This window comes from Rhamphochromis longiceps, linkage group LG23 (genome assembly GCF_057381845.1).
Source record: "Rhamphochromis longiceps isolate RC_006_pf linkage group LG23, R_longiceps_female_GT1.1, whole genome shotgun sequence".
Classification (NCBI taxonomy): Eukaryota; Metazoa; Chordata; class Actinopteri; order Cichliformes; family Cichlidae; genus Rhamphochromis; species Rhamphochromis longiceps.
The window spans coordinates 46,734,418-46,761,058 of record NC_140578.1 but is presented as its reverse complement, the minus strand read 5'-3'; the positions used below and the strand labels follow the sequence as shown (position 1 = coordinate 46,761,058).

At 44.3% G+C, this 26,641-nt stretch overlaps 1 protein-coding gene across 6 annotated transcripts in view; it reads left to right on the top strand.

Moving 5' to 3' along the window:
• LOC146642922 (diacylglycerol kinase zeta-like) overlaps positions 1 to 26,641 on the top strand; it is a 92,767-nt gene that overhangs the window by 28,845 nt on the left and 37,281 nt on the right. For 5 of the 6 annotated variants that reach the window (XM_085399123.1, XM_085399122.1, XM_085399120.1 and 2 more), the window contains exons 3-23: positions 9,844 to 9,952; positions 10,372 to 10,467; positions 13,209 to 13,286; positions 13,762 to 13,824; positions 14,587 to 14,643; positions 14,784 to 14,852; positions 14,981 to 15,052; positions 15,132 to 15,248; positions 15,464 to 15,529; positions 17,101 to 17,199; positions 17,582 to 17,664; positions 19,086 to 19,146; positions 21,931 to 22,044; positions 22,606 to 22,743; positions 23,038 to 23,116; positions 23,209 to 23,264; positions 23,458 to 23,520; positions 24,305 to 24,378; positions 24,768 to 24,879; positions 26,070 to 26,156; positions 26,413 to 26,525. In XM_085399123.1, coding sequence (XP_085255249.1) covers positions 9,844 to 9,952; positions 10,372 to 10,467; positions 13,209 to 13,286; positions 13,762 to 13,824; positions 14,587 to 14,643; positions 14,784 to 14,852; positions 14,981 to 15,052; positions 15,132 to 15,248; positions 15,464 to 15,529; positions 17,101 to 17,199; positions 17,582 to 17,664; positions 19,086 to 19,146; positions 21,931 to 22,044; positions 22,606 to 22,743; positions 23,038 to 23,116; positions 23,209 to 23,264; positions 23,458 to 23,520; positions 24,305 to 24,378; positions 24,768 to 24,879; positions 26,070 to 26,156; positions 26,413 to 26,525 — 1,806 coding nt within the window. The remainder of the gene's footprint in view (positions 1 to 9,843; positions 9,953 to 10,371; positions 10,468 to 13,208; positions 13,287 to 13,761; positions 13,825 to 14,586; positions 14,644 to 14,783; positions 14,853 to 14,980; positions 15,053 to 15,131; positions 15,249 to 15,463; positions 15,530 to 17,100; positions 17,200 to 17,581; positions 17,665 to 19,085; positions 19,147 to 21,930; positions 22,045 to 22,605; positions 22,744 to 23,037; positions 23,117 to 23,208; positions 23,265 to 23,457; positions 23,521 to 24,304; positions 24,379 to 24,767; positions 24,880 to 26,069; positions 26,157 to 26,412; positions 26,526 to 26,641) is intronic. The other variant, XM_085399121.1, reaches the window with a different exon arrangement.

Below are 26,641 nucleotides of genomic sequence, written 5' to 3'. Positions count from 1 at the left end.
GAAAATTTGCGATAACGATATAACTGACGATATAATTGATGCGAGACAAAATACAACTCCACAACATTACTAGCGCAAAAAGACAACCTTCCATTTATTTTCACTTAAACAAGAAGCTGGTTTTTATGTACATTAAAGCTTTATAAAAATTTAACAGTGCAAATGCAAATTCCTTGCTGAAAGTTTAACCAAAAGGCATTTCCAGTAGAAATGGGCTGACATATCCTGAGCATAACCATGTATAATATCCACTGAAGTTAAAAAGAGGTGCTTTGCAACATTAAACTGCAGTGTGCAGTACGTATTTTTCGGACCATAAGGTGCACGGGATTATAAGGCACATTAAGTGAAACAAAGCAGTCAGATAAATCAAACTTTATTAAACTCATTCTTCTTGCTTCCTCCACTTCTGTACCATTGATTCATTAATGTTGAATTCTCTGGCAGCTGCTCTATTCCCATGTTGTTGCAGTATATTAATGACTAACCTCGTATTGTGGATGGATTATCTCAGTTGTTCTCCTGACTGAAGTTTGGTCCGTTTACAGCATCCTGCCATGCGACTGTATTTGTCTCTAACCATCAGGAACCTTCACATTAACTTTTATAAGTGGAAAAGTGTTAGTGTTCGTCCTCCAGCTTCACTGTTTATGCTAACATAGCTGTGTCGCTAGCGATCACGTAGCACATCATTATATACCAGCTAGCCCAACTTCAGTAACCCTACAAACGTCACTGCTGTTTAGTTTCCTGTCTTCATTTATGTTGGAAGTGATAGCAGAGCTGTACGTTTGAATTTTTTCAGAAATCTCTCAGTCAGAACATGCTATATCATGCTTAGGCAACTAGCGAAACTAGCGAGCTAACTTCCGCTAGCTTCCTGCTAACTTCTAACTCCGTTAAATGTAATAACTTTTGTTTTCATGGATGCCTGGAAGTTAAACTTTATAGTTACACCTGGTAAAGCAGCAATGCTGATCATTTTATTAAAGATGAAAGAATTTAGACAGTTTTTAACTCTCAGTGATGCTGCAGTGTTGTTTGACCTGAAGCATACGGAGTTTAGGACCCAGATTACTCCCAGATTTAAGAGCATCTTAGTCCGACAAATACGACAATAACGACGGCCGCTTGCATGTTCTGCAAAAAAATGTGCTTTGTTGTGTATCTGCCGGACAAACACCAAACCAGTTCCACATCACTGAAGTTGCACCATTTTTACAAACCAATTCTGGTTCATCTGTTTCACTCAACAATCGGCCATGTGCGTATGAAAGCAAAGGCACTGCGCATGCGCGTTTTACTCATATTCTATCGCGATATTTCATTTTCCTATCGTTGCCTAACATTATACCGGTATTACCGTGAACGGTATAATATGGCCCAGCCCTAATTCCAAACATTTGTTACAAATAAATAACTGCAAAGTGGGGTGTGTGTAATTATTCAGCCCCCTGAGTCAATACTTTGTAGAACCAGCTTTTGCTGCAGTTCCAGCTGCCAGTCTTTTAGGGTCTGTCTCTACCAGCTTTGCACATCTACAGACTGAAATCTTTGCTCATTCTTCTTTGCAAAACAGCTCCAGCTCAGGCAGATTAGATGGACAGCGTTTGTGAACAGCAGTTTTCAGATCTTGCCACAGACTCTTGATTGGATTTAGATCTGGACTTTGACTGGGCCAGTCTAACACATGGATATGTTTTGTTTTAAACCATCCCATTGTTGCCCTGGCTTTATGTTCAGGGTCGTTGTCCTGCTGGAAGGTGAAGCTCCGCCCCGCTCTCAAGTCTTTTGCAGACTCCAAGAGGTTTTCTTCCAAGACTGCCCTGTATTTGGCTCCATCCATCTTCCCATCAACTCTGACCAGCTTCCCTGTCCCTGCTGAAGAGAAGCCCCCCCAGAGCACGATGCTGCCACCACCATATCTGACAGTGGGGATGGTGTGTTCAGAGTGATGTGCAGTGTTAGTTTTCCACACATAGCGTTTTGCATTTTGGTCTCATCTGACCAGAGCAGCTTCTTCCACATGTTTGCTGTGTCCCCACATGGCTTGTGGCAAACTGCAAACGGGACTTCTTCTGGTTTTCTGTTAACAATGGCTTTCTTCTTGCCACTCTTCCATAAAGGCCAACTTTGTGCAGTGCACGACTAATAGTTGTCCTATGGACAGATTCCCCCACCTGAGCTGTAGATCTCTGCAGCTCGTCCAGAGTCACCATGGGCCTCTTGGCTGCATTTCTGATCAGCGCTCTCCTTGTTCGGCCTGTGAGTTTAGGAGGACGACCTTGTCTTGGTAGGTTTACAGTTGTGCCATACTCCTTCCATTTCTGAATGATGGCTTGAACAGTGCTCCGTGGGATGTTCAAGGCTTGGGAAATCTTTTTGTAGCCTAAGCCTGCTTTAAATTTCTCAATAACTTTATCCCTGACCTGTCTGGTGTGTTCTTTGGACTTCATGGTGTTGTTGCTCCCAATATTCTCTTAGACAACCTCTGAGGCCGTCACAGAGCAGCTGTATCTGTACTGACATTAGATTACACACAGGTGCTCTCTGTTTAGTCATTAGCACTCATCAGGCAACGTCTATGTGCAACTGACTGCACTCAGACCAAAGGGGGCTGAATAATTACGCACACCCCACTTTGCAGTTATTGATTTGTAAAAAATGTTTGGAATCATGTATGATTTTCGTTCCACTTCCCACTTGTGCACCACTTTGTGTTGGTCTTTCACGTGGAATTCCAATAACATTGATTCATGTTTGTGGCTGTAATGTGACAAAATGTGGGAAAGTTCAAGGGGGCCGAATACTTTTCAAAGCCACTGTAGATCATTTTTCTGCTTAATGCGAGACAGTGTTTCTTTGAAGATAGCTGAGCAGACCCATCAGCTTAAAGACACCTCATAATGCAACAGAGAGAGCTATGACCTTTAGCTCTACACCAGGGGTGTCAAACTCAAATACACAGTGGGCCAAAATTCAAAACTGGAACAAAGTCGCGGGCTAACATTAATATTTATTGAAAAAAATCTTCCTCCAGATATAACAAGGAACCTTTTCTTACAGACTCAAATAAGTTTTGCTGAAAAACTGAATATGGAATAAGCAACGCTTAAAACTGAACGATATATAACTTATATAACTTATATAAACATATATAACTTAATATTGCACACATGCAAAATTGAAATTCCAATTAAATAACATATCACTGGAATGCATTTCTTAAATAAAAATTGTATTTGCAGCCTTCTGATTTAAATTTTAGCAGTAAACTTTTTCCCCAGGCTAATAATAAATGTAAAAATAAAATAACAATAATAAACCACTTAACTAATAAAAATATCATTAAACGTGAAACCATTCAAGCCCATGTCTGGGAGTAGCAAGACAAATTGCACAAGGAAAATGGTAATTATAGCTCAGTTTGCTACACACTGATCTACTCTGATGCGTCCAAGCCAGATACCTGGCATCTCTTCTTGGATGCTAGTTCCTCAATGTCTGGGCTCAGGCTCTGAGCTGAGGAAATCCTCAGGATCGAGTGAAGGTGTTCATCGGTCAGACGTCTCCTGTGAGATGTTTTGGCCATCTTCATTGAGGAGAATAGTTGCTCACATAGGTAAGTGCTGCCGAACATGGAGAGCATCTGAGCAGCGTGGGTGCGGAGCCCAGGCATTGTGTCAGGGATGAAATGTGGAAATTGTGAAGCGCCCACAGCATCATACTTTGATTTCAGCGTGTCACTACACTGGAGTTCAATCAGCTCCATTTGGAGGTTTGTTGGAGCTTTTGCCACGTCAACTGCAAAAGGATTACTGAGCAGTTCAAATCGACATTTCTGGGCGTCAAAGTCGGCAAACCGCCGGGTAAACTCAGTACTGAGTACACAGAGTTTTTCAGCAAACTGTACGCATGGGAACACAGCAGTAGAGATTTGCATGTTCATCGTTTGGCAGCAGGGAAAATGGCCCAGGTTTCCTTGTAGCATCTGATTCTGCCACAGGCACAATTTCGTTTTAAAAGCTCTCACTGCAGCGTACATATCTGTGATGATACGCCCCCGTCCCTGAAGCTGCAGGTTCAGCGCATCGAGATGGCTCGTGATATCACACATAAAGGCCAGTTCACACAGAAACTCTTGCTCCCTGAGCTCAGCTGTGTCTTGCCCTTTGCTTTCCAGAAACTGAAATATTTCCTCGCGTAGCTCGAAACATCTGTTCAGTACTTTCCCTCGGCTTAACCACCTCACCTCCGTGTGATACGGCACGTCTCCGTATTCCGAACCACACTCCTCAAGTAGAGCTGGGCGATATAACGATATCTATCGCGATATAACTTTTTCTCGATAGAAAAATTAAACTATCGCGATAGACCTCGCCGCTCTTGTCCTCTTAAAAAAACAAAAAACAGCCAATCCAAATTAAGTAGCGCAGAGCCGAACCAATCACAGCCGCAGCGTCACGTCACGTGACTTGTTACATACAGCACAAGTGCCAAGCCGCACATGTGTATTTGTTTGGGAAGCAGCCAGCGGGTAATGGAGGAAATGAGTGTGCCGACTAGAAAAATCAACCGAGCGTGACCGAAGAGAAAACAGATGATGGTTCCAACGCCGGAGAGATTGTCGAACGGAAGAGCCATAGAAGTTCCGTAGTGTGAAGGTATTTCGGCTATTTCAAGTCTGACAAAAAACAGAGTAGCGTGCACTGTAAATTGTGTCGAAAGCAAGTCTGGAAATACAATAAACTGGTGCATGCGCTACGTCCACACGTACCCGGGTATTTTTGAAAACGCAGATTTTTCTATGCTTTTGCACCTTTCATCCACACGTAAACGGCGTTTTTGGTCACTGAAAACGAAGATTTTTGAAAACTCCGTTTTTGCATTTACGTGTGGACCAGAAAAACGGAGAAAACGCAGCGTCAAAGGTGTGCGCCACGTTATTGTTTCAGTGAAATGAATTTCTACAATACTGTTACTGTTAATTGTTAATTGTACTCTCTGCAGTGTTTAAATGCTTACATATACACACAGTTACTGTCCGTCCACACATACGACTCGGTTCTGCTTCTATGCCGCAGCTTTGTTTACTTTTTCCCACCGAGGCTTCTAGACTTCTGATTGGCCAATATTTCTGCACGGTTAGGAATCTAGCGCCACCTGCTGCTTTGGCATGTTCATAGCAGCGTTTTCCTTCATTTCTGCCTTTATGTGTGGACGGGATTATTTTTTAAAACGAAAACGGAAAATCTCCGTTTTCAAAAATACCCGTGTACGTGTGGACGTAGCCTCAGTCTCTGACTGGAAGCGCTAATTCGTCATTCGGCTTTTGTCAGACTAAAGTAACTGTTAAAACTGTTTGAAAAGCTAAGCTATACAACAAGGAGAGATTGAGAATTTCCTTTTAGTTCTCAGTTTATTTGATATTGACAAAAGTTAGTCAGTTTTGTCTGTTCTTCTGTAAAACAAACTAAGATTTATTTTTAGAATTAATATTTTGTTTCTAAGTGGAATTGACAGTTTAGTCTGTTTCGTTTGTTCTATTTTGAAACTTAAACGCTTTAGCGGCTGCCTTTTGTGTAGTTTGCAATATTTGCCTTTATTTATCTGAAAAAGTCTCATGTTCCTTAAGTACATCTACCCTGTTGAACTTATTATGGGAAATAAATATTTAAATAAAAACAAGCTGCTGATTATTTCACATTTTACTTGTGAGCAACGGCACATTTAAATCTTACAAATATAGTTATTTGGCTTATATCGTGATAGATATCGTTATCGCCTGAAATGAAAAAAACATATCGTGATATGAAAAAATCTTACATCGCCCAGCTCTATCCTCAAGAAAAGATTTGAATTGGCGGTGATTCAGGCCTTTGGCTCTTATAAAGTTAACTACTCGTGTTACTGCGGTCATAACATGTTCCATCTTTAGGGCTTTGCCACAAAGTGATTCTTGATGTATGATGCAGTGATAAACAGTCAGCTCACCTGCACAGTTCTCCGCTCGCATCTTCTCCCGTACCCTGCCCACCAGTCCGCTCCTTTGACCACACATCGCTGGTGCACCATCTGTCGTTAACCCCACAAGTTTTTCCCATGGCAACTTCATTTAAGTTAGACATTTGGAAACCTCTTCAAATATTTCCTTCCCTGTGGTTGTTCCATGCATTGATTTTAATCCTAAAAGTTCTTCCGTAACACAGAGAGTTGAGTCCACACCACAGATGAAGACTGAAAGCTGGGCAGTATCAGAGGCGTCGCTGCTCTCATCCACAGCGAGGGAGAATGCAACGAAACTGTTTCCCTTCTCCATCAGCTGGTTATTTAGATTGTTGGCAAGTTCACGTGTGATCAGCTACTGTTTCTGCTCAGGCTAACATTTAAAAATGCTTGCTTTTTCTCTGGGCACACAACGTCGCAAACTTTCATCATACAACTTTTCACAAACTCTCCCTCACTGAAGGGCTGGGCTGATTTTGCAATCTCTGCTGCCACAACAAAACTAGCCTTTACAGCAGCCTCACTTTGTGATATGGCTTTTTTGAACATAGTCTGTTGTGAAACAAAACTTCTTTTCATCTCTTCTGCTTTCCGGCGCCTTTGAGTCATGTCCAGGTCCTTGTACTTCTCTTGGTGTTTCGTTTCATAGTGTCGTCTAATGTTGTACTCCTTGGTTAAAGCCACATGAGCTCCACATACAAGACAAACAGGTCTGTCTTTTACATAGGTAAACAGATATTCTGTCTCCCACCTGTCCAGAGAGCTCCTGTTTTCGTTCTTTCTTTTCGCCATTTTGGGAGAGGTAGCGCGGCAGTATTCGCGCGGTTGCTATGACTACAGTCAACAGAGGAGAGGGCGTTAATGGGTCCTGTCCTGACTGACGCGCCAAAACGCCAACAGAGCATTCTGGGAGTTGTAGTATTAGCAGTACATGCGCTGTATAAGACCGGCGGGCCAGCTCTAATAGTAATTTGGTATGGCCTTGCGGGCCAAATATAATTAGGCTGCGGGCCAAATTTGGCCCGCGGGCCAGAGTTTGACACCTATGCTCTACACTAATGAATATTTGAATGTCAGTGATCACATGACACTGGCGTTACCGTTGCAGGATCTGAGGGCTGATCTATGCTGCTGTGTTTTTCACTGGCAACTCAAATCAAACTTTGAGCTCCTTGGTGAGATGAAGACTGGAGGTTAGAGCAGCTGACTAGCAAAGCGCGAGTAGCTGGTTCGAGACCCTGAACAATGCTGGCGTTTCCTTTCTGAGATACCCGACAGAAATAAGAACGAGAAACCACTTGACTTCACTATAGTTACAAATACCTGCTTCAGTCTTCTTGTGGCAGCTGTGGGAACAACATCTGCACAGTTATCACACACACAGGCTAATTCTCTCAAACCCTCACAGTAAAGTTTGTGTTCCCTGAAACAAACTGCAGCTTCTTCACTAACCGTCGCGCCTTCTGCTTCACGTACAAATATAATCTAAGAAAAAGAGCTTTCTTTCAGGCTGCCGTGCTTCATAAAGCACTAAATAAAACTGAGCTGCATATTGAATATTAAAGAAGTCTGTGGAAATGTTGAAATGACACCATAACATAGAGCTGTGGGAATGTTTGTATCACACACAGCAGCGTGTTCAGAGCCCTGCAGTCAAAAAAGATGCAAATTAGGGAAAATGTCTGATGGTTTTAGCAGAAGTAACGTCCATTTCTACCAACCGACCCTTCATGATGATCCGTCACTACATGTCAGACGTGGTCAAACAGTTGGGACGTCACAGCAGTATGTTTGTGTGTCTGTGGCATGTTCAGGATGTGTGCAGTGAGCTGCAGGCACCAATCAGATCTTAGAAATGCTAAGTATTGGCGTGGAGGGCACCCTGTTTGGATGGGTGTTGGTGATCAATGATGCTTTAATACAACCTCTTTTTATTAGCCTGTGATAAATGTCTAAAACGGTGCATCGTATTTTAATACTCAGTCTACTCCAGTTATGCTCTGATGTGTGGTGCTGTACATCTGCCCAAACTGGGACGCTTACGTGACTTCTTGTTACCAGTAATACATAACATGCAGTCACCAGCACAGCCGTAACTGCCCACACACTTGCTGTACGTGCGCTGTGTTACACCCACGCACCACCGTGTCAGCCAGAATCACAGCAGTATGAAATATGCAGAGCAGCTTCTGACTCACACGTAGCTCGTGCTTTATGCAAATAAATAATAAACATTTCTTTTCCAAATGTGAATGACTTTGAATAGTCAGTGTCTTCATATTTATTGAAAATGAAAAGGGAAAAATGAGAAAGGCCCAAACTCCCCACGCTGCTGTGCAACCTTCATCGACCTTCTTTGTGTTAGTGTGTCTGGTGTTTTCCACAAACAGATTGGTACCCTGAAACAAACACAGTTAATGGTAAAAGGTATCAAAAACATGACTGAATCGTGAGCAGGGCTGTCTGGAGATATGTTGGGCTCCGTCTGTACATGACATCATTTATGACCATTTGAAAACGCGTCCCGTCAGAGACTTTGAGACTGTGAATGCGGAGTCTGAAGACTGTGTTGCTTTGAGGCCATTTGGCAGAAATCTGTAATTCCCACAATAATAAGTCACATTTTCTGAATCCTAACAAAAATACCTACGTTTCGATGTATGATTTGTGTAGGGTAGGGTGAAAATTGAGCGAGGAAGAAGAATTTGGTCAGACGTGAAGAACAGATTCAGAAAACTAGAGTGGTGCGCTGTAGCTGAGCTGCATAGCAACCATAGCGACGCATGTATTTTCTGAAAAATCTTCACGGTGTCACTGAAAACTTCAACAGGGATTTTACGAAAACGGTAAGAGACACGAAACAGCTGAATTATTTGGTAGTAGCCCAATAATTTGAGTGCATTTTAACGTTGGAGTGGTGTTTGTACGTGAAAGTGTGAGGAAGGAGTTGAGCTTGAAAAGAAGCAAGTTTGAGTGCAATTTGGGATGTTTGCCATTCATTTCAATAGGAGAAAAAACTCATAAAAAGCTTAATAATTTAAAATGTGTAAAAGTAATAAATACCAACAGATATAGCCTTCATAAGCAGAAATAGCAGAATATTTTAAAATTGAACCATGAAAGTAGCACAGAAACTGTGGAAGTGGTTTAACAGCAGAAAACAGGAGTGACTTGAAGATTAGGAACTCAAGAGATGTCCAGAGATGTATTCTAAGACACTTCTTCAGCTGAGAGTCAGAGAGGAGAAACACAGTTTTACTTGCAGCAAGAGCAGCCACAGAGCGCTCGCACGGAGTGAGGGCTCCGGGACTCTGCCCTGGTCTTTATACATCAGCAGGTGTTTGTTCCTTACATTGGTGTGTGTGTGTGTGTGTGTGTGTGTGTGGTCAATGTGACCCCATAAAGACTCCCCTAAACCTGCTGGTCTGGACGTCCAGCAGTTCATCTAAACAAAAGGCACTTAGACTAAAACAGACATAGTTACGTTTATCCTGCCACAAAACAATAAGAGAAGCTCCGACCTCTCCCACGCCCCCAGGGTGTGCATGCCAGAGCGCTCTGGAATGCACACAACAGCCTAAGTCATCAAAAGGTCAACATGCAGTATTCTACCACATGCAAACTTATATCACTAAAAGCTTATACTGACTGCTAAGTACAATTTTCCATTGACAATAGTGTAAATGCCTCAGCATTCACACGACTGCTTGCACATGTGTGTGTGCGTGTGTGCATAGACCTCCACATATGTTCCTGTCACCTTTTGTTACCTTGACGACTTTGCGTTTTCTCTGTTTTCTCGGACGCTGACAGTTTTCCTGGTCTTTGTGTTTCCAGAAAAGCCATAGCCAAGTCCGGTCTGCACCATCTCCCCTGTCAGCCCAGCACATCCTCTGTGACCAGGACCGACCCAGAAGCAAACATCTCCAGCACTGTGGACTGGACTGTGAGTGTGACGGAGACGTACAGGGTCGGCTCTTTATGCCATGTCAGACTGCTCAGCAGAACTGCTGGATTATCAGGAGAGGGAAAGCTACGGCTTTCATAGGCTTAGGAATCAATCATGCATTTCAGTGGGTCTTCAGTCCATCTTGTGTCTGCCAATGAGAAGCACATTAGACTGAATCATACTGTATGAAATATTAACACTTGGGTATGGGGTTTTTTTCTTGCTAGCTGATCGTGGTTCACGCACAGGAATTTTCACAGTGATTTGAAATGTCTTCTGTCAAACACTGTGCACATTTCATCAGTGAGCTGATACTTCAGATCTTTCATTGACGGTCCGTAGGAACCGCAGCTCTTCTTTCAGCTTCTGTCCTTTTCTTAGCTCTTCTTTGTCTCTCTCCATGTTTGTCTCTGTAGGAGGTAGCTGTGTATGGAGATCATATCTGGTTTGAAACAAACGTGTCTGGAGACTACTGCTATGTGGGAGAACAGCACTGTATTGCCAGATTACTGGTTAGTATCTGCCTGTGTGTTTCCAGCCCGGCCGAGTTCTGTGCAGCCGCCTGCACTCACACTGCGCTTTGTTCTGTTTGGGGTAGAGTGTGATTTATACATGGCTCCAGGTTTTCTTTACTGTGTTACACTGAATGTTTATACAGTCGCATGCTTCCACGTGCACCTGCTCAATGTCTGCTGCTTTCTACAAGTCCTTGCATTAACATCAACAAATAAGCAACCGACTTACGGAGAACACGCATAACAATCTGGAGGAGATCAGTGTGAAAGCATCTCCTTGCACAGTGTGTACTGGCTGCTCAGCAAACATACTGTTAAGTTTTCTTGGCAACAGCTTTAAACAAATGACAAGTTACTGGAAGCAACAAGAAGCAGAATTTAGACTGGTCAACCCCTCCAGCTTCTGTGGACGCAGTGAAACAGCTATGAGCACCACCAGCTAGCACCACCAGTTAGCAGGTGTGCATCACACTCCCAGTCCCAATTAGGGATGGGTATCGTTTAGGTTTTATCCGATACCGGTGCCAAATCGGTACTTTTGAAACGGTGCCGGTGCTTAAACGGTGCTCGAACCGGTGCTTAAAGAATGGAGAACACAAACCTCTCATGTTTTTATTTTTAGCAGTCTCTTTTTTTCTGCAAAATGATAACCACCGTCCAGCCCCACGCACCGGGCGATCCGCGCTAACTCACTAATGGAGATTTACCACACCCGCAGTAGATGCGCTCGGTGTGAGGTCTCGCAGCAAGCTATCAAATACGGCGCATTTCTCGGCTTTTAAAACAACGCTATGCGTCGCCAGGTGTTTCGTCAGATTCGAGGTCTTACCTCTTTTGCAGAGTATCAGCTTAAAGCACTTGTTGCTGCTGAGTTTGCACCTTTTGTTGTGAAGTACAGCCAGACTTTGACCGCTTCGCCTTGGGCATTTTTAATCTGTAGCTCTGCTCTAAAAGAACCTGGGCCCGCCTACTATCCTTGGAAAGGTAAAATGATTGGCTGGAATCCAAAGTGTATCACAGCTCAGGTTACTACCGTTCATGCCATAATGGCACCGGATATCGGTACCCATCCCTAGTCCTAATGGGACACCCTGAATGAGCAATGAGCTGCACTCGGTGTCTTTATAAAGTGCTGCTGGTAAGAAGAGACGTTACAATCTTCACATGTGAGACTTGCACAGTAAGAGCTCCAACATTTTATCACGGTTTAGTCAACATTCCCAAAAAGCCTTTGACAGAATTCCCATTTATTTCAGGGTTTAACTTTCTATAGAGTGAGATTGTTATGTTGCCTGTAGTTTAATGACTTCATCTGAAGTTTTTCAGTTGTTTTTCTTGATTGGCGAGCGATATCTAGGGTGTTTGGGCTCGAACACGTGCATCCAAGTTCTGAGATGCAGATGTGAAGGACATTTGCATTAGTGACAACAAGATCCTCCTTCAGACTAGAACAAGCTAGCACACCTAGCCTATCCAAGCATGCCAGCTTTTGTCTCCAGGAGAAACCGTCCACATTGTCTGCTTGGCTCGTTCTGCTCTGGATCAGTGGAGTTCTTGTGTTTCTCTGCATGTTCAGTCTTGTAATGGTAGTTTAAACACAGCAGCGTGCTCTCCACAAACTAAGCACACAGCTCCACCTCTGACACTACCACATAAACACTTAAGTGCAGCTCTTATTAAAAACTTTACATTCTGCATCAGTCTCTCTTTTTAATGTGAGCCGTTAGCGTTCAGGGATAGCAAACCAATATCTCCCACAGGCTGTTCCACCACATTTACAGTACATCTGTAAACTCATGCACTCATTCATGTTTGGTGGCTGGAGAAACCTGCATGACGTATATTTGTTTCTGTCTGTATCCTAATTCCCGTCGACCTCACTCATAAAAATGTTGACTAATCAGATGCAAATGACCTTTGACCTTTTCAGTTGGTGATGGGAGAGCATTTTCACTACTGTGTTTTAAAAAAATCAGTGCAGTGCTGCTTTTGTAAACATCTGTAAATATGTGAAAAGTCCAAAGGTTTGTAAAAAGATGCAGCCGAGTCAGTGCCACAGGCTGTGGGGGAGAGCTGTGCTGGTTACAGGCTGCCTTCAGTGTCCGATCACAAGGAAATAACAGGGTTCTGTTGAAAATAGCCGTTCTGTGTTTGAACCATGAACTCGTCCCAGGTTCTCCTGTATTCTGTCTTATCATTCAGTGACATAGCGACAAGTAAATCAATAGATAATATAGTTCTTGTAATGTGTGCATATGAGTGAGACCTGCCCACCTCCTGAGCCACTGGACTGAAAAGTTATTATTTCCATTTGCCAGCTGTATGAGGCCTGAACCCCTGAGTGCTTTGATTCATCTGGGATAATAAACGCTGTGTTTCTATAATAATAACATGCACACTGAAGCTGCTCTCCTGCAGCACCGTGTCAGCTCATATCACTGTCAGACACATGCTGGCTGTATCACACGCACAAAGCCGTCATATTTTTAGATACTGTCAAGTCATATCATTGCTATGTTGTGTATCTGTGGTGGTTTCACTCACGTGGTGCAGGACTGTCTCCCAGTGGTCATAGATGGAATTAAGGCTTCATAGTGACTGCTGTTCTTTGAGGCTCATAAAGCAAATGAACGACTACAACACAAGAACCCTGTTTTTTTTTCTCCTGTTCATGTGATTTAATTGTTAATCAATGTTTCTATTCAGAGCTGATCACCTTTTCCCTTTTTTCTTTGTAGCAAAAGTCTGTCAGTCGAAGGAAGTGTGCTGCCTGTAAGATCGTCGCTCACACCGTCTGCATAGAACAACTGGAGAAGGTATAACGCTGCCTGTGAGGATACATGAAGACACAGAGGTGTATATTAGTCCTTATGACTACCAGTAAGGTGAGTCTCTGTCCCAGAGACTCTGTGCCTTTATTATCGCAGAGAAGTGTGAAGCAAACTGAACGCTCCCTAGAGCAGGGGTGTGCAGCTCCAGTCCTGCAGTTTTTAGATGCATCCCTACTCCAACACAGCTGAATCCGATGGTTGGATTCCCTCTTCAGCAGCCATCACGTTTGGCCTGATAACAAACCATTCATTAGATTCAGGTGTGTCGGAACAAGGATGCATCTAAAAGCTGCAGGAGCGCAGCTCTCCAGGACTGGAGTTGGACACACCTGGAAGTCTAACATGGATCCAGTGTTGATTGCAGCTGGTGATGATTCTGTATGTCAGTGCAGTCGAATTCATCATTTGTAAGCAGAGGACAACAGGTTGTGTTTGACTGAGCGTCCTGTCTGATTTGCAGTTTCCCGGCTCTAAAGCTATTCTTATGGATGCCACGCTACCCGTCAGTGACCCCAGCTTTAGAGTGAGATACACAGAACTCGTCCTTGTCTTCTTTCTCTGTCCTCTGTCCTCCTCTCTGATCCTCGGCCTGATGCACAGGTTGATCGTGGGTGCTCTGAACCTTACATCAGTCTATTATAATGAATCACTGCACAGCAGCATGGGATGAGGGGTGGCATATGCCACTCAAAAATAATTATTGTTGATGGAGATGTCATTTCCACTGGGAACAGGTGTAGGTATTTAGACACTGAGTGAATCAACGTGGAAGCTAATCCAGGGCAGACTCGTCCTCTGAAAATTCTTCTTCTGTCAGGGTCCTTTTTTCTGAAATCCTTCAAATTTGGTCCTCTCGTTTTTCTTGTGGTGTGACAATCTGATAATCTTGACGGTTTGGGTGCTTTGATCTGAAAACACAAGGAGGTCATTGATCTGAAGCTGCTTTCTGAAAGTGTTCTGGTGTAGGAAACTATCAAAAAGGGCCACGATTGGTTGCAGACACAATGCCAGGATGGAGGTAGCGCTACACAGTGCTAACTAAAGATGTGTGTCGTCACACCTGTGTGACGTAATTCTTGCTTGGGGGGTCCCGTCTGCTTGTTCCTTTCTGTCAGCGAGTCCTGTTGAGGAAGTCATGACCCTTAACTGTAAGACACATGACACCTAATTGGCCTGGTCCCACAGGCGTGTCAGTGCTGCTTACCCAGGAAGTGTGCCAGTCAGAGGCCCAGTGTTCAGCTGTGCCGTTAGACCCCGGTAACCCTCTTCTTCTTCTCTGCTCCAGATTAATTTCAGGTGTAAACCATCATTCAGAGAATCAGGATCCAGAAATATTCGAGAGGTGAGTTCTGGTTTCTTTCTTTCTCTGGGGTTCAAACCTGCTGCTGCAGCTGGATCATCGTACAGTCACAGCTATAATCACTCATGTTCGTTGAATTCTGAGTGTTGTAAATTTCTGCTGTGTTTTTTGTGTGTGCTCAGCCCATTGTGGTTCGCCATCACTGGGTGCATCGGAGACGACAAGAAGGCAAATGCAGACAGTGTGGGAAGGTGTGGAAATGATTGTCTTACTGACGAGCAGTAGCGCTGTTGTCCTAAACATCTGCTTTGCATCTTTAACTGAACAGGAGTGGAAACAAGTTTAATTGTTATAGCAGTTTCTCCTTCTGTGCTTTCAGGGCTTCCAGCAGAAGTTTGCGTTCCACAGTAAAGAGATTGTTGCCATCAGCTGCTCGTGGTGCAAACAGGCTGTGGGTATCAAACTGATGCCGTTCATGTCTCCAGAGCTCAATAAATGCACATATTATAACCATGCATCTCTTCCATTAGTACCACAACAAGGTTTCTTGCTTCATGCTGCAGCAAATTGAGGAAGCTTGTCCAATGGGTGCTCATGCTGCCCTCATAGTTCCACCAACATGGATAATTCGGGTCAAACGCCATCAGGTAACGCTGTTCTTAGTGCTTCCATCCTGCTTCAATTATGAGGTCATTTTGTTGTCTGCTGTCATTCAGGCAGCCATCAGTCAGATCAGTGGTTTCATGTTACTGCAGGTCCTTTAAGTGGTGTGTGGATAGAATAAAAGGAACTGTGGGGAGTAGTGATGGCAGTACAAATGATGAAATGATGTGAAATCAGCTGCTTTTTCTCCATCTCACAGTCATCGATGAAGTCCAGCAAAAAGAAAAAGAGAACATCGTTCAAGAGGAAAAGCAGCAAAAAAGAGGTTAGTCTTGTGCTACAGGGTGGGCTAAGGCACACTGCAGAGGAAGCTTGAACTCTGGCGTCTTAAGCAAACAGCGAAGCCTGTCTAGTGTTTGTGAGTCTTTGTCATCTTAAATCAACACACGAACACTTTATATATTTTATTTTTGGAAAAAGAACCTTTGAACAGCACGTTTCCGATGATATCATCCAAACACGGAGGGCAAGCTCAGCCCCGGTTCACATGCTGACATCTTTGTACAGTCCATGCATCAACGTTAGTGCCTTACCTACATTTATACACGTTGTAAAGATGCTATATGACGCCATTAAAGGCAGTACAGTGGTGCGGTGGTGAGCACTGTTGCCTCACAGCAAGAAGGTCCTGAGTTCAGTTCCACCACCTGGCCAGGTTTGCGTGGGTTCCTCCGTCCACTCTCCATGACGTTAGTGGGGTCAGGTTAATTGGTCATTCTAAATTGCCCACTGGTGTGAATGTGAGTGTGAGTTGTTGTTTGTCTCTACGTGTTAGCTCTGCGACAGACTGGCGACCTGTCCAGGGTGTACCCTGCCCCTCCCCCTAAGACAGCTGATATAGGGAGGAGCCTATCCCAGCTGGGACAGACACAGCCAGCGTCTGTGAAGCTTCTCGGTCATCCAGGCCATCGTAGTCTGAGGAGCTTGGAAAGAAAAGCGTCTGGACGTTCGAGTTTCTTGAAGACGTTTCTTAGAGCCGAAGAAACTTCTCAGTTCTAAGAGACAATTGGTGGAGAGTCCCAGATTTAAGCCCTATGCGTGTCCCCAAGGCCCATTGTGAAACCTGGCCCCACCCTATCATGTGATCTCCTGAGGTCAAGTGGCCCAGGATGTGAGTGGGCGTTAAGGCGTCTGGGAAGGATCTCAAAGCTGTATCATAGATGGCAGACAGTTGGTGTGATAAGCCCCGCCCTCTGTTCAAAGATGGTCGTTCCGTCACAGCGGACATAGATGCTTCTTTCACTCCTCCTTCAAACTTCGATGACCTGGAGGCTGAGGACCTTCACAGCCACAGCTGGGAGAGGCTCCAGCCCCCCCGTGACCCTGAAAATGATAAGAGGATGAATGGATGGATGTTTTTACGAATAGCTATAGATGATTGTAATTGATTGTAATACCACAATCAGTCTGTTTTCTAACTCTAGTTCTATTTTCTTCTATTTTTATTTTAGTTTTTTGTTTTAGTAAAAGGTTGATGTGAGTGTGCGTAAGATGCACTCAGTTTATTGAATTCTCATAAAGTCAAAGCAGAGCTTCTTCCATGTTCACTTCATGTGTAACAGGACGTTTATGAGGAGGCAGCAAATCGGGAACAGTCTGCACTGTTCTACAGTCACACATTAAATATTGTTTCTGTGATGATGACTGGTTAATAAAGCCTGTTTTTTAGGACATGACTTGCTTTTAGTTTGGCACAGGAAACCTTCAGATGTCTTCTAATGAGAAGCTAAAATAGCTTTTAGTTTTCGGTCCTTAATTCTATTTTTTAAATACTGCAGTGAACAACAGCTGCTGTGCTTTTGACCATCTGAGCAGATCCTGTTTTTTCTCTGACAGGACGGGCGGCAGTGGAAGCCATTCATAATCCGACCCATCCCATCACCACTTATGAAACCCCTGCTTGTGTTTGTCAATCCCAAGAGTGGAGGAAACCAGGTACTCAGATTTGAAACAGATCCACACCAGTGCAGGCATGCAGTCAGTGGCCTCGTAGTAGTCCTCTTTTTGTCCAAAATGATTTAGATCTAGTGTTTTTGGCAACAGAAAGTTTTACATTTTAAATAAAAACAGTAAACCACAGGACAAAAGCTGGAAAAATAACTAAAATATAAACTAAAACAAAGTCAATTCTAAACAAAAGTAAAATAATAACTTGGTGTAGTTAACTAACTCATTACCAAAGAGAGAACATTAGTGATCAATTGTGTCACTGTTGATGTTTGAGGCCACAATGAAACAAACATGAACATATCTGTGGACTCACAGGAACAAAAACTGTGACGAAGTGTGTCTGACTGACTGCTTCTCTGTTGGTCAGGGCACTAAGATTTTGCAGTCCTTCATGTGGTATCTGAACCCCAGACAGGTGTTTGACCTGAGCCAAGGAGGACCAAAGGAGGGGTTAGTGTCTCACACACATACACATATACATGCACATGTACTGTACATGCACATATACATATACATGCACATATACATGCACATATACATACACATATACATGCACATATACATGCACATGTACATGCACATACACATATACATATACATGCACATATACATATACATGCACATATACATGCACATATACATGCACATATACATGCACATACACATGTACAGTTGTGTGAAATAATGTTTTCCACCTTCCTGATTTCCTATTTGTTGTTCAAGGTTAGTCACCCTTAATGTTTCAGATCATCAAACAAAGTTAAATATTAGATAAACAGAAGATAATATGAGTAAACACTAAATACAGTTACTAAATGAAGCTGTTTATCATTGTTTATTATTAAAGGGAAAAAATTCCACCCCACCCTCGTTTAACGTAAATTAACTGTGGTATATGTGGTTTACTGTGGTGAAGCTTAAACCCAGGCCTGATTACTGCCACCACCTGTTCTTAGTCAAGAAGTCACTTAACTATGACCAGCCTGACAAAGGGAAGTAGACCGAGACCAGAATGAGAGCCATTATCCACAGAAGGCAAAGACAAGGAACGGCGGCGAACCTTCCCAGAAGTGGCCAGCTGGCCAAAATTACCCCAAGAGCACAGTAACGATTTATCTAAGAGAGAAGCATCCAAAGAACTGCAGGCCTCACTTTGACTCCACCATAAGACAGACGCAGGGCACAACTGGCCTGCAAGAGTTCTGAGATGAAACCCACTGCTGAGCAAAAAGGAACATAAAGGTTCGTCTCAGTGTTGCCAAAAAAACATCTTGATGACCCCCAGTTTGAAAAGTGTTCTGTGGACTGAAGAGACAGAAGTTTAATTTTTTCAGTGTGCCTCATCACATCTGGCGTAAAACTAGCACAGCATTTCAGAAAAAGGAACATCATACCAACAGTAAAATTGGCTGGTGGTGGTTGTGTGATGGTCTGGGGCAGGACCTGGGAGCCTGGCTGCAGCAAATGGAAGCATCAGTTCTGCTGAAGCTTTCTGAAGCAGAATGTCCGGCCATCTGTTTGTGACCTCGAAGACGCTTCTGTTCTGCAGCAGGATAATGATCGAAAACACACCAGCGAGTCCACCTCTGAGTGGCTTAAGAAAAACAAAATGAAGACTTTGGAGTCCTGACCTGCATCCGATCTAAAAGGCTGTTCATCCTCAAAAACCCTCAAATGAGGTTGAATTACAACAATTCTACAAAGATGATACTTGTGTTGTCCTTGTCTAATATTTGAATTTGTTTGATGATCTGAAACATTTAAGTGTGACAAACATACCAAAAAACTCAGGAAATCGGACACTTTTTCACACCACTGTATATCTGCTGTGTTAGAATGAACTGAATTAACCATCGACCTTTGTCTTGTAGTTTGGAACTGTATCGTAAAGTCCATAACCTAAGGATACTGGCCTGTGGAGGAGACGGCACTGTAAGAATGACCACATGCACACAGACATGTACCATTAATATGTTCACTTTGCAAAAGTCATGTGCATTTGCATTCAGCTGCCGCCTGGGAATAAATTATTTACTAGGTGGAATGATTTCTCTTACCTCTATTTGAAAATAGTCTCAGATATAAGAAAATATGGTAAATTGCTGATCATTAGCTACGAGTGTTTTTGCACTCCCAGGACCTGCTGGACCAAGCTTTTTAAATGTGCACATTTGCTTCTTGTCTGAGCTCATGCTTGGACAAAACAGTACTGTAATAGTAGTACAGAGCCCTGCTTATACCGTTCTTGCTTTTAATCAGGGTGTAAAACTACAAATCAAATGAATTATAATGTGTATTTAATTTGCATATTATTTAGAAGTTGATAGATGGATGGATAGATTTCCAGTTTCAAGCTTTTGGCTCGGCTTCCCCTCATGAGATCTGGTTTAGTGATGCTGTTCTTCCTCTGACATCACAAAGTCTCAGACCTTTGCTGACTGGAGACTTGATCACTAGAGATTTTGAGCATAAAGAGCCCAACTTTCTGCAGAGCGCTTTAGAGGGCTGTCCCTGCAGGCTACACTAGCTGCAGGTTGATTTAGTTGAATGAACCTCTGACTGGCAGAATAAATGCATGAGTGTCATCTGAGCACTGCTTCAAGAAAACCTTACTTTTTGTACTAAGGAGTTAAAATGTTCAAAGCCACTAATTAGCTTCCATTTGATTGGTTTAGACAGGTAGTACAGAACAGTCCGTTTCTGAGCAGTGTCTTTATTTATAATCCAACAGGACTAAACAATCAAACAATAAATATGTCATTCATATCCTATAACACACTCTGCTGCGAACTGTTCCATTCGCCTGATGAGGGCAACAGAACCACATCATCCGCGAAAAGCGGAGATGAGATTCTGAGACCTCCAAAGTGAAAGCCTTGTGCCACTTGGCTACACCTAGAGATGCAGAGCAGAGGGTGGCTCTGGCAGAGTACATCACCAACCGGAAACAAGTCCAGCTTATTGCGGAGCTGCAACGGTTGTATAAGGATTGCATGGCCCGAGGGACATGGTCACATGCCTTCTCCAAGTCCTCAAAGCACATGTAGACTGGTTGGGCAAACTCCCATTCACCCTCAAGTATCCTTGAGCCGATAAAGAGCTGGTCCAGTGTTCCATGACCAGGAACATTACCTTGTTCCTCCTGTATCCGAGATTCAACTAACGGAATGACTCTACTTTCCAGCACCCTGGCATAGACATTCCCAGGCTGAGGAGTGTGATCCCCCTATAGTTGGAACAACCACCCCAGTCTGCCAATCTAGAGGTACTGCCCCTGACCTCCATGCAACATTGTAGAGGCGTGTCAACCAGGACAGCCCTACAAGATCCAGAGCCTTCAGGAACTCAGGGCGAACCTCATCCACCACATCGCCCTGCCACCAAGGAGCAGTTTCACTGCCTCAGTGACATCACCCCCAGAGATAAACGACTCGTCCCCCTCGTCGGGCGGTAGAAGTATTCCTTCTACCGCCCAACAATGTTCTCAGTTGCAGTCATCAGTACTCCACCCGTACTATGCACCAACTGCCTTGTGTCTGCAGCTCAGTGCAGCAGCTTGGGCAATGGAGGTGCTGAACATGGCCCATTCAGACTTATTGAAGCTCTGCCGGAGGTGTGAGTTGAAGATCTTGTGGTCCAGGGCCTCTGCTACACCAGGTCTGTCCAGTATCCTCCCCCGCCACCTGATCCAACTCACCACCAGGTGGTGATCAGTTGACAACTCTGCCCCTCTCTTCACCCGACTGACCAGAAGATATCCCGCAGGTCTGGTGATACGATTCTAAAATCAATCATCGACCTGCGGCCTAGGGTGTCTTGGTGCCACGTGCACTTTTGGACGTCCTCCGCGTAGGACAACAGAGTCTCCAGGTGGAGCACCCTCAAGCACTTCACCCAGGGATTCCAAGAAGGCTGCGTTTCTGAACCGTTGTTTGGCCCATAAGTGCAGACCACAGTCAGGACCCATTCCCCGACCCGTAGGCGCAGGGAGCAAACTCTCTCGTCCACCGGGAGAAACCCCAACGTAGAGGCAGCAAGCCAAGGGGATACAAGCTGCCTTTCACCAGGGGCAACTCCAGACTAAGACAGAGTCCAACCCCTCTCCAGGAGACTGGTTCCAGAGCCCAAGATGTGCATTGAGGTGAGCCCGACTATACCTTCCCCACCAGGGAGGTGACATTTCATGTCCCAGTCACTAGTTTTGGTAGTCAGGGATCGGTCTGCCAGGGCCTGCTCCTGGCTGCCACCCGACACACATTGCACCCGACTCCAACAGTGCCTCGTGCGGGTAGTGGGCCTACAGGAGGATGGGCCCATGTCCTTTGTCGAGCTGCACCTGCCCCATGGACTAAGGCCCGACCACCAGACGCTTGTCTCGAGGATCCTCCCGAGGACTGGCTCCAGGGTGGGGCCCCGGTAACCCTATCCCGTGCAGTGTGAACTGTTTCCTCAATGTTCTACTCATAGTGGTCTTTTGAATCACTCTTTGTCTCCCCCCTCATGTTGACAAGCTAAACAAGCGGCTAAACAAGCGGCTAAACAACCGTTAGCGTGGTTAGCTCGTTAACGTGTTAGCGCTGTACAGCCCACGCACAGGACAGACTGCGTTAACTCGCTAACGGAGATTTGCCATATTAATGCGGTTGTGGTGTTAAAGTCATTTTGTGTGTGTGTGTGTGTGTGTGTGTGTGTGTGTGTGTGTGTGCATTGAACCAGGTGGGTTGGATCCTATCCTGTCTTGATGAACTGGCATTAACCCCCCAGCCTCCGGTTGCTGTGTTACCACTTGGGACAGGAAATGACCTCGCTAGGACCCTTAACTGGGGAGGGGTGGGTACAAACTAAGAAACACACACACACATCTAACATGAATAAATCCAGACTCCAGTCGCTGGCTGCTGGAAGTCAAACTCCTTTGTATCAACATTTATCATGTCTTCTAACTCTTGTGTGTGTGCCATGTTTTTACGTTTAGATTTACCTCCAGTCTGTTTATAGGTTTGGATTAACCCTGAGTTTCACCTCCTGTAGCGTTTGATTTTGGAAGTGACAGTTTTTTTAAAAGTAAAGAATGAAGTAAAAATGCAAAGTGTTTTAGTGAGCCTTTGACTTGGCATGAATTCTACAAGTGTCTGCAAAGTGCTGGATGGATGGAACAACATTCTCCCCAAATTTATTTTGGTTTGTGGTGGTGCCTTAAACATAGGCACATAATCAGCCACAGGAGGGGCCATAGCTTTTTATTTATTTTGATGTATTTTAATTTTGTGCTCTGCGGATGTTTGCACGCTGGAAAGCATGCTATGATGAAGGTGAACCCTCAGAACTTTCCTTAAATGTGTCACATATCTGTATATTTGTGCGTGCATTTCTGTATGTGAATGCATTCAGGGCTACACAGATGAACCTCTGTCTAAGATCCTGTCTCATGTGGAGGAGGGAACAGTTGTCCAGCTAGACAGGTGGAACCTCCTGGTTGAACCAAACCACAGTGCAGGGGCTGAGCCAGATGAACAGCAAACTGATAAGGTCAGTGCATACGCACGCACATGGACACGCACACAAACCTGGGACTCTCTACCATTTGGTTTTGGAACTGAAGTAGCTTCTCAGATGACAAGTGAAACATCTTCAAGAAATGTAAAGAACTCCAGATGCTTTCTTTCCAAGCTCCTTACAACACACACACACACACACACACACACACACACACACACACACACACACACACACACACACACACACACACACACACACTCTCAAGCAATGGCTTTACCAATGTGACCTCAGCTAACCTGTGTGTGTGTGTCTGCATGGTCTCAGCTTCCTTTGGATGTTTTCAACAATTACTTCAGCCTTGGATTTGATGCCCATGTGACTCTTGAATTTCACGAGTCGAGAGGTACAAACACCACTGTGACACAAAGATTCACATTCTGACTTGTTGTTTGGTGGCTCTGCATGTGCTTCATTTACTGTCTGTGACTGTTTCAGAGGCCAACCCAGAGAAGTTTAACAGTCGTTTCAGGAATAAGATGTTCTACGCTGGGGTGAGTTTACCCTCAAGTTTAAAATCATGTTGGAAGCATGTGTCTTTAATAATGATCCAACTTAAAGGACCACTGCTCGTTTTTCAAACTCTGTTCCAATAAGTCAATCATGTCTGTGTGACTGGTGCAACCAATAAGCAAAGAATAAGGGCCTGCTTTGATTTCATGATGCACTCCTGCTTGTCTCACACAGACGGCATTCTCAGATTTCCTGATGGGAAGCTCCAAAGACCTGTCAAAGCACATCAAGGTGGTGGTGAGTAGCTGTCAGCCAAACCTCTGTCTGTCCGATTCAGATCTTATACACCGTATTCAGATACAGTAGAGTATGGCCCAAGCAAGAGAGTACTTATCATTGGTAACTGCAGTGTGTGCACACACCCAGTCAGAGGTTTATGGAGCACTCAGATAAGAGGAAGTGTGTGATTGGGTGAGTGTGGCATGTTGTATAGAGCACTTTGAGTAATTGGGAGAGTAAAAAAGCTCTATATAAGAATCAGTCCATTCACTGTCTGAACAGAGTTTCGTCATGTTACGTTTGCACTGTTATGCATGTTCTGGCGCATGTTGTTATTACAGGGCTTGATTAAGGCACAGATTAGGCTGCCATCTGGGCCAGCAGTGAGTCTGCAACTGGCCCGTGGCTGCACACCACCTACAGATGGCCCACATACTGCCTTTGGTGGCCCAGATCAGGTTTGCCAGAGGTAATCCACACATGGGCCAGCTCAGGACCACCAGTGTGTCTGCAACTGGCCTTGTGCTGGCCTATGTGTGGGCCACCTCTGGCAAACCTGATCTGGGCCACCAAAGGGCCGTCATTCTTTGCAGTATGTGGGCCATGTGTAAGCACATTGTGTGGGCTGGATCCGGGCCATACCAGTTTTGCTATGTGGAGAAGTGTGAGTAAGGATCAGCTGAGTGAGGCGGTTAGTCTTTGTGCTTCTCTTTGGCATTTTAGGACTTTTTCCACGATGATGCCAAAGTGATGAGTTTAAGTCCATCTGTATCTCTCTTCCTCTCTTTGTCTCCCTCTGCAGTGTGATGGGACAGATTTAACATCAAAGGTTCAGGACTTGAAGCTACAGTGCCTGGTCTTCCTCAACATCCCCAGGTCAGTCAGTGTACTGACAGAAAACTGCTAGTTGTACACATTACCATCTATGTAAGCTGTGACTAGTAACACAAAGACATACATGCCAGTCAGGCTGCCGGGTGTGCAGCATTAACAAATGTAAAGGGTGCTAGATCCTAAGTCAGCCCTATCAGGAGAGCTTTGGTTACAAAAGCATGTTGTGTTTGTCATGTGTTGTTACATTAATGGCGAGAGTCCAAAGGCACATTTCCTACTCAGATTAAAGAGAAGCAGAGCAGCTGTAAATATCATAAGAGAACTGCAGCTGTGGTGTTTGAGCAACGTTCATTCAAACAAATACAGAGCGTTGGACACTCACGTTGAAGCAGGTGTTTCTGTGTTCGTGATGGTACTTGTTGTGTTCCCAGGTATTGTGCAGGCACCACACCGTGGGGTAACCCCAGTGAGCATCATGACTTTGAACCTCAACGCCATGACGACGGATACATCGAAGTTATCGGATTCACGATGACTTCACTGGTATGGCGTTCTCTCTGTGTCCTGGTAACCATGGTTACAAAGGAGGATGACCAGCTCCCACCTGAGAGCCTTTGTCTTGTGTTCAGTTTTGTTTTTGATTTAGAACGCATCTAATAATCTGTCATAATTACAGAATTATGACAGATTATTAGGTACACCTTGCTACTACCACATAGATACAGCAAAGAGATGGAAACATCATCATATTCACATGATAGCATCACATGGCTGCTGCAGATCTGTCAGCTGCCTGTTCTTGATCCCAAACCCCATTCAGTACATCACAAAGGTGCTGTGGGGCTGATGAGTACAGTGAACCCACCTTCATGTTTGAGGACCCCGTGGTCAGCAACAATACTCTGGCAGGCTGTGGAGTTTAAACAATGCTCGTTTGGAACTTGGGACCCAAAGGGTGGCGAGGGGATATGTACCAGCAGCAGCTCGAACGGTTTAAACCAGGCAGGATGGAACTGTGCTCTTTGTTCTTTACACCACACTGTGTCATCAATCATCACGCCGGGCATCGTCTTCCAGTCTGGCTGTCCAGTGTGAGCCTTTGCAAACTGTACACTCAACTTCCTGTTCTTGGTTGATAGAGGGGCAAAAGCTGTGTTCTGCTACTATAGCCCGGCTGCTTCGAGGTTCAGTGTGTTGTGCATTCAGAGATGCTCTTCTGTATCCTTGGTTGTAACATGTGGTCATTTACCAATCAGCTCGAAGCACATTCTCCTGACCTGATACGTCAACGTCAGGTTATTTTATTATCAGAGGCTGCTATTCACGCTTGAATTCAGCTCTATGGCCAATTTAAACTCACTAGTTAACCAGCTGGTAATGTTTGTTGTGGGCTGCAGATGTTTCAGGTGGAACCTCCTGGTTGAACTTAGAGTTTCACTTCGATGGGACAGGTCTACATTTAGCTTTTTCTGTTTACGTTTTCTGATAGAAGCAAGGATCTGTCCTAATTATTACATAATTATTATTATTATTATGTTGTACAGCTGAAGTCCTTTGATGCAGAGCTCTTTAATAGGAGCTTTAATTGGACTTAGTGATTTGAAACTTCCCCCATAAGTGGGAGTGTTGTGTAAAAGCACTGTATTCCAAGCAGTCTGAACTCAAGTTGGTGTGTGTGTGTGTGTGTGTGTGTGTGTGTGTGTGTGTGTGTGTGTGTGTGTGTGTGTGTGTAGGCTACTCTTCAGGTTGGAGGTCATGGTGAGAGGTTGAACCAGTGCAGAGAAGTGATCCTCACCACTACTAAACCTCTCCCGGTGCAGGTAAATGGTGCACATGAGCCTCGTTCTGTAGCCATGTGCTTTTTAATATTGAATGTACACCTTTGGGCTGAGGTAACATCCAGCACTGTCACTGAACCTGCTTCCTGTTTACACTTGTACCCATCGTTCCCACTGACTGGCTCTCAAGTAACACCTCGGTCTTCTGCTGATGTCTAAGTACATTTGGGTATCAATCTGTGGGCTGCTTAGCTGATTGCATTTTTGATTGAGGCTATTGCTTTTGTATTGCTTTTAGGTGGACGGTGAACCTTGCAGACTTGCTCCATCAGTCATCCATATCAGCCTCAGAAACCAGGCCAATATGGTTCAGAAAACCAAACGGCGAACCTCTATACCACACCTCAACGAGTACGTTCTTTTTAGTCACTCACTGCAGCAGCAGCCAAATCCAACCCTGTGAGCAGCGTGCGTTATATGACACGTGCGGGTTTCACTGAGCATTTGCTAAAAGTCTTTGGGCCGTG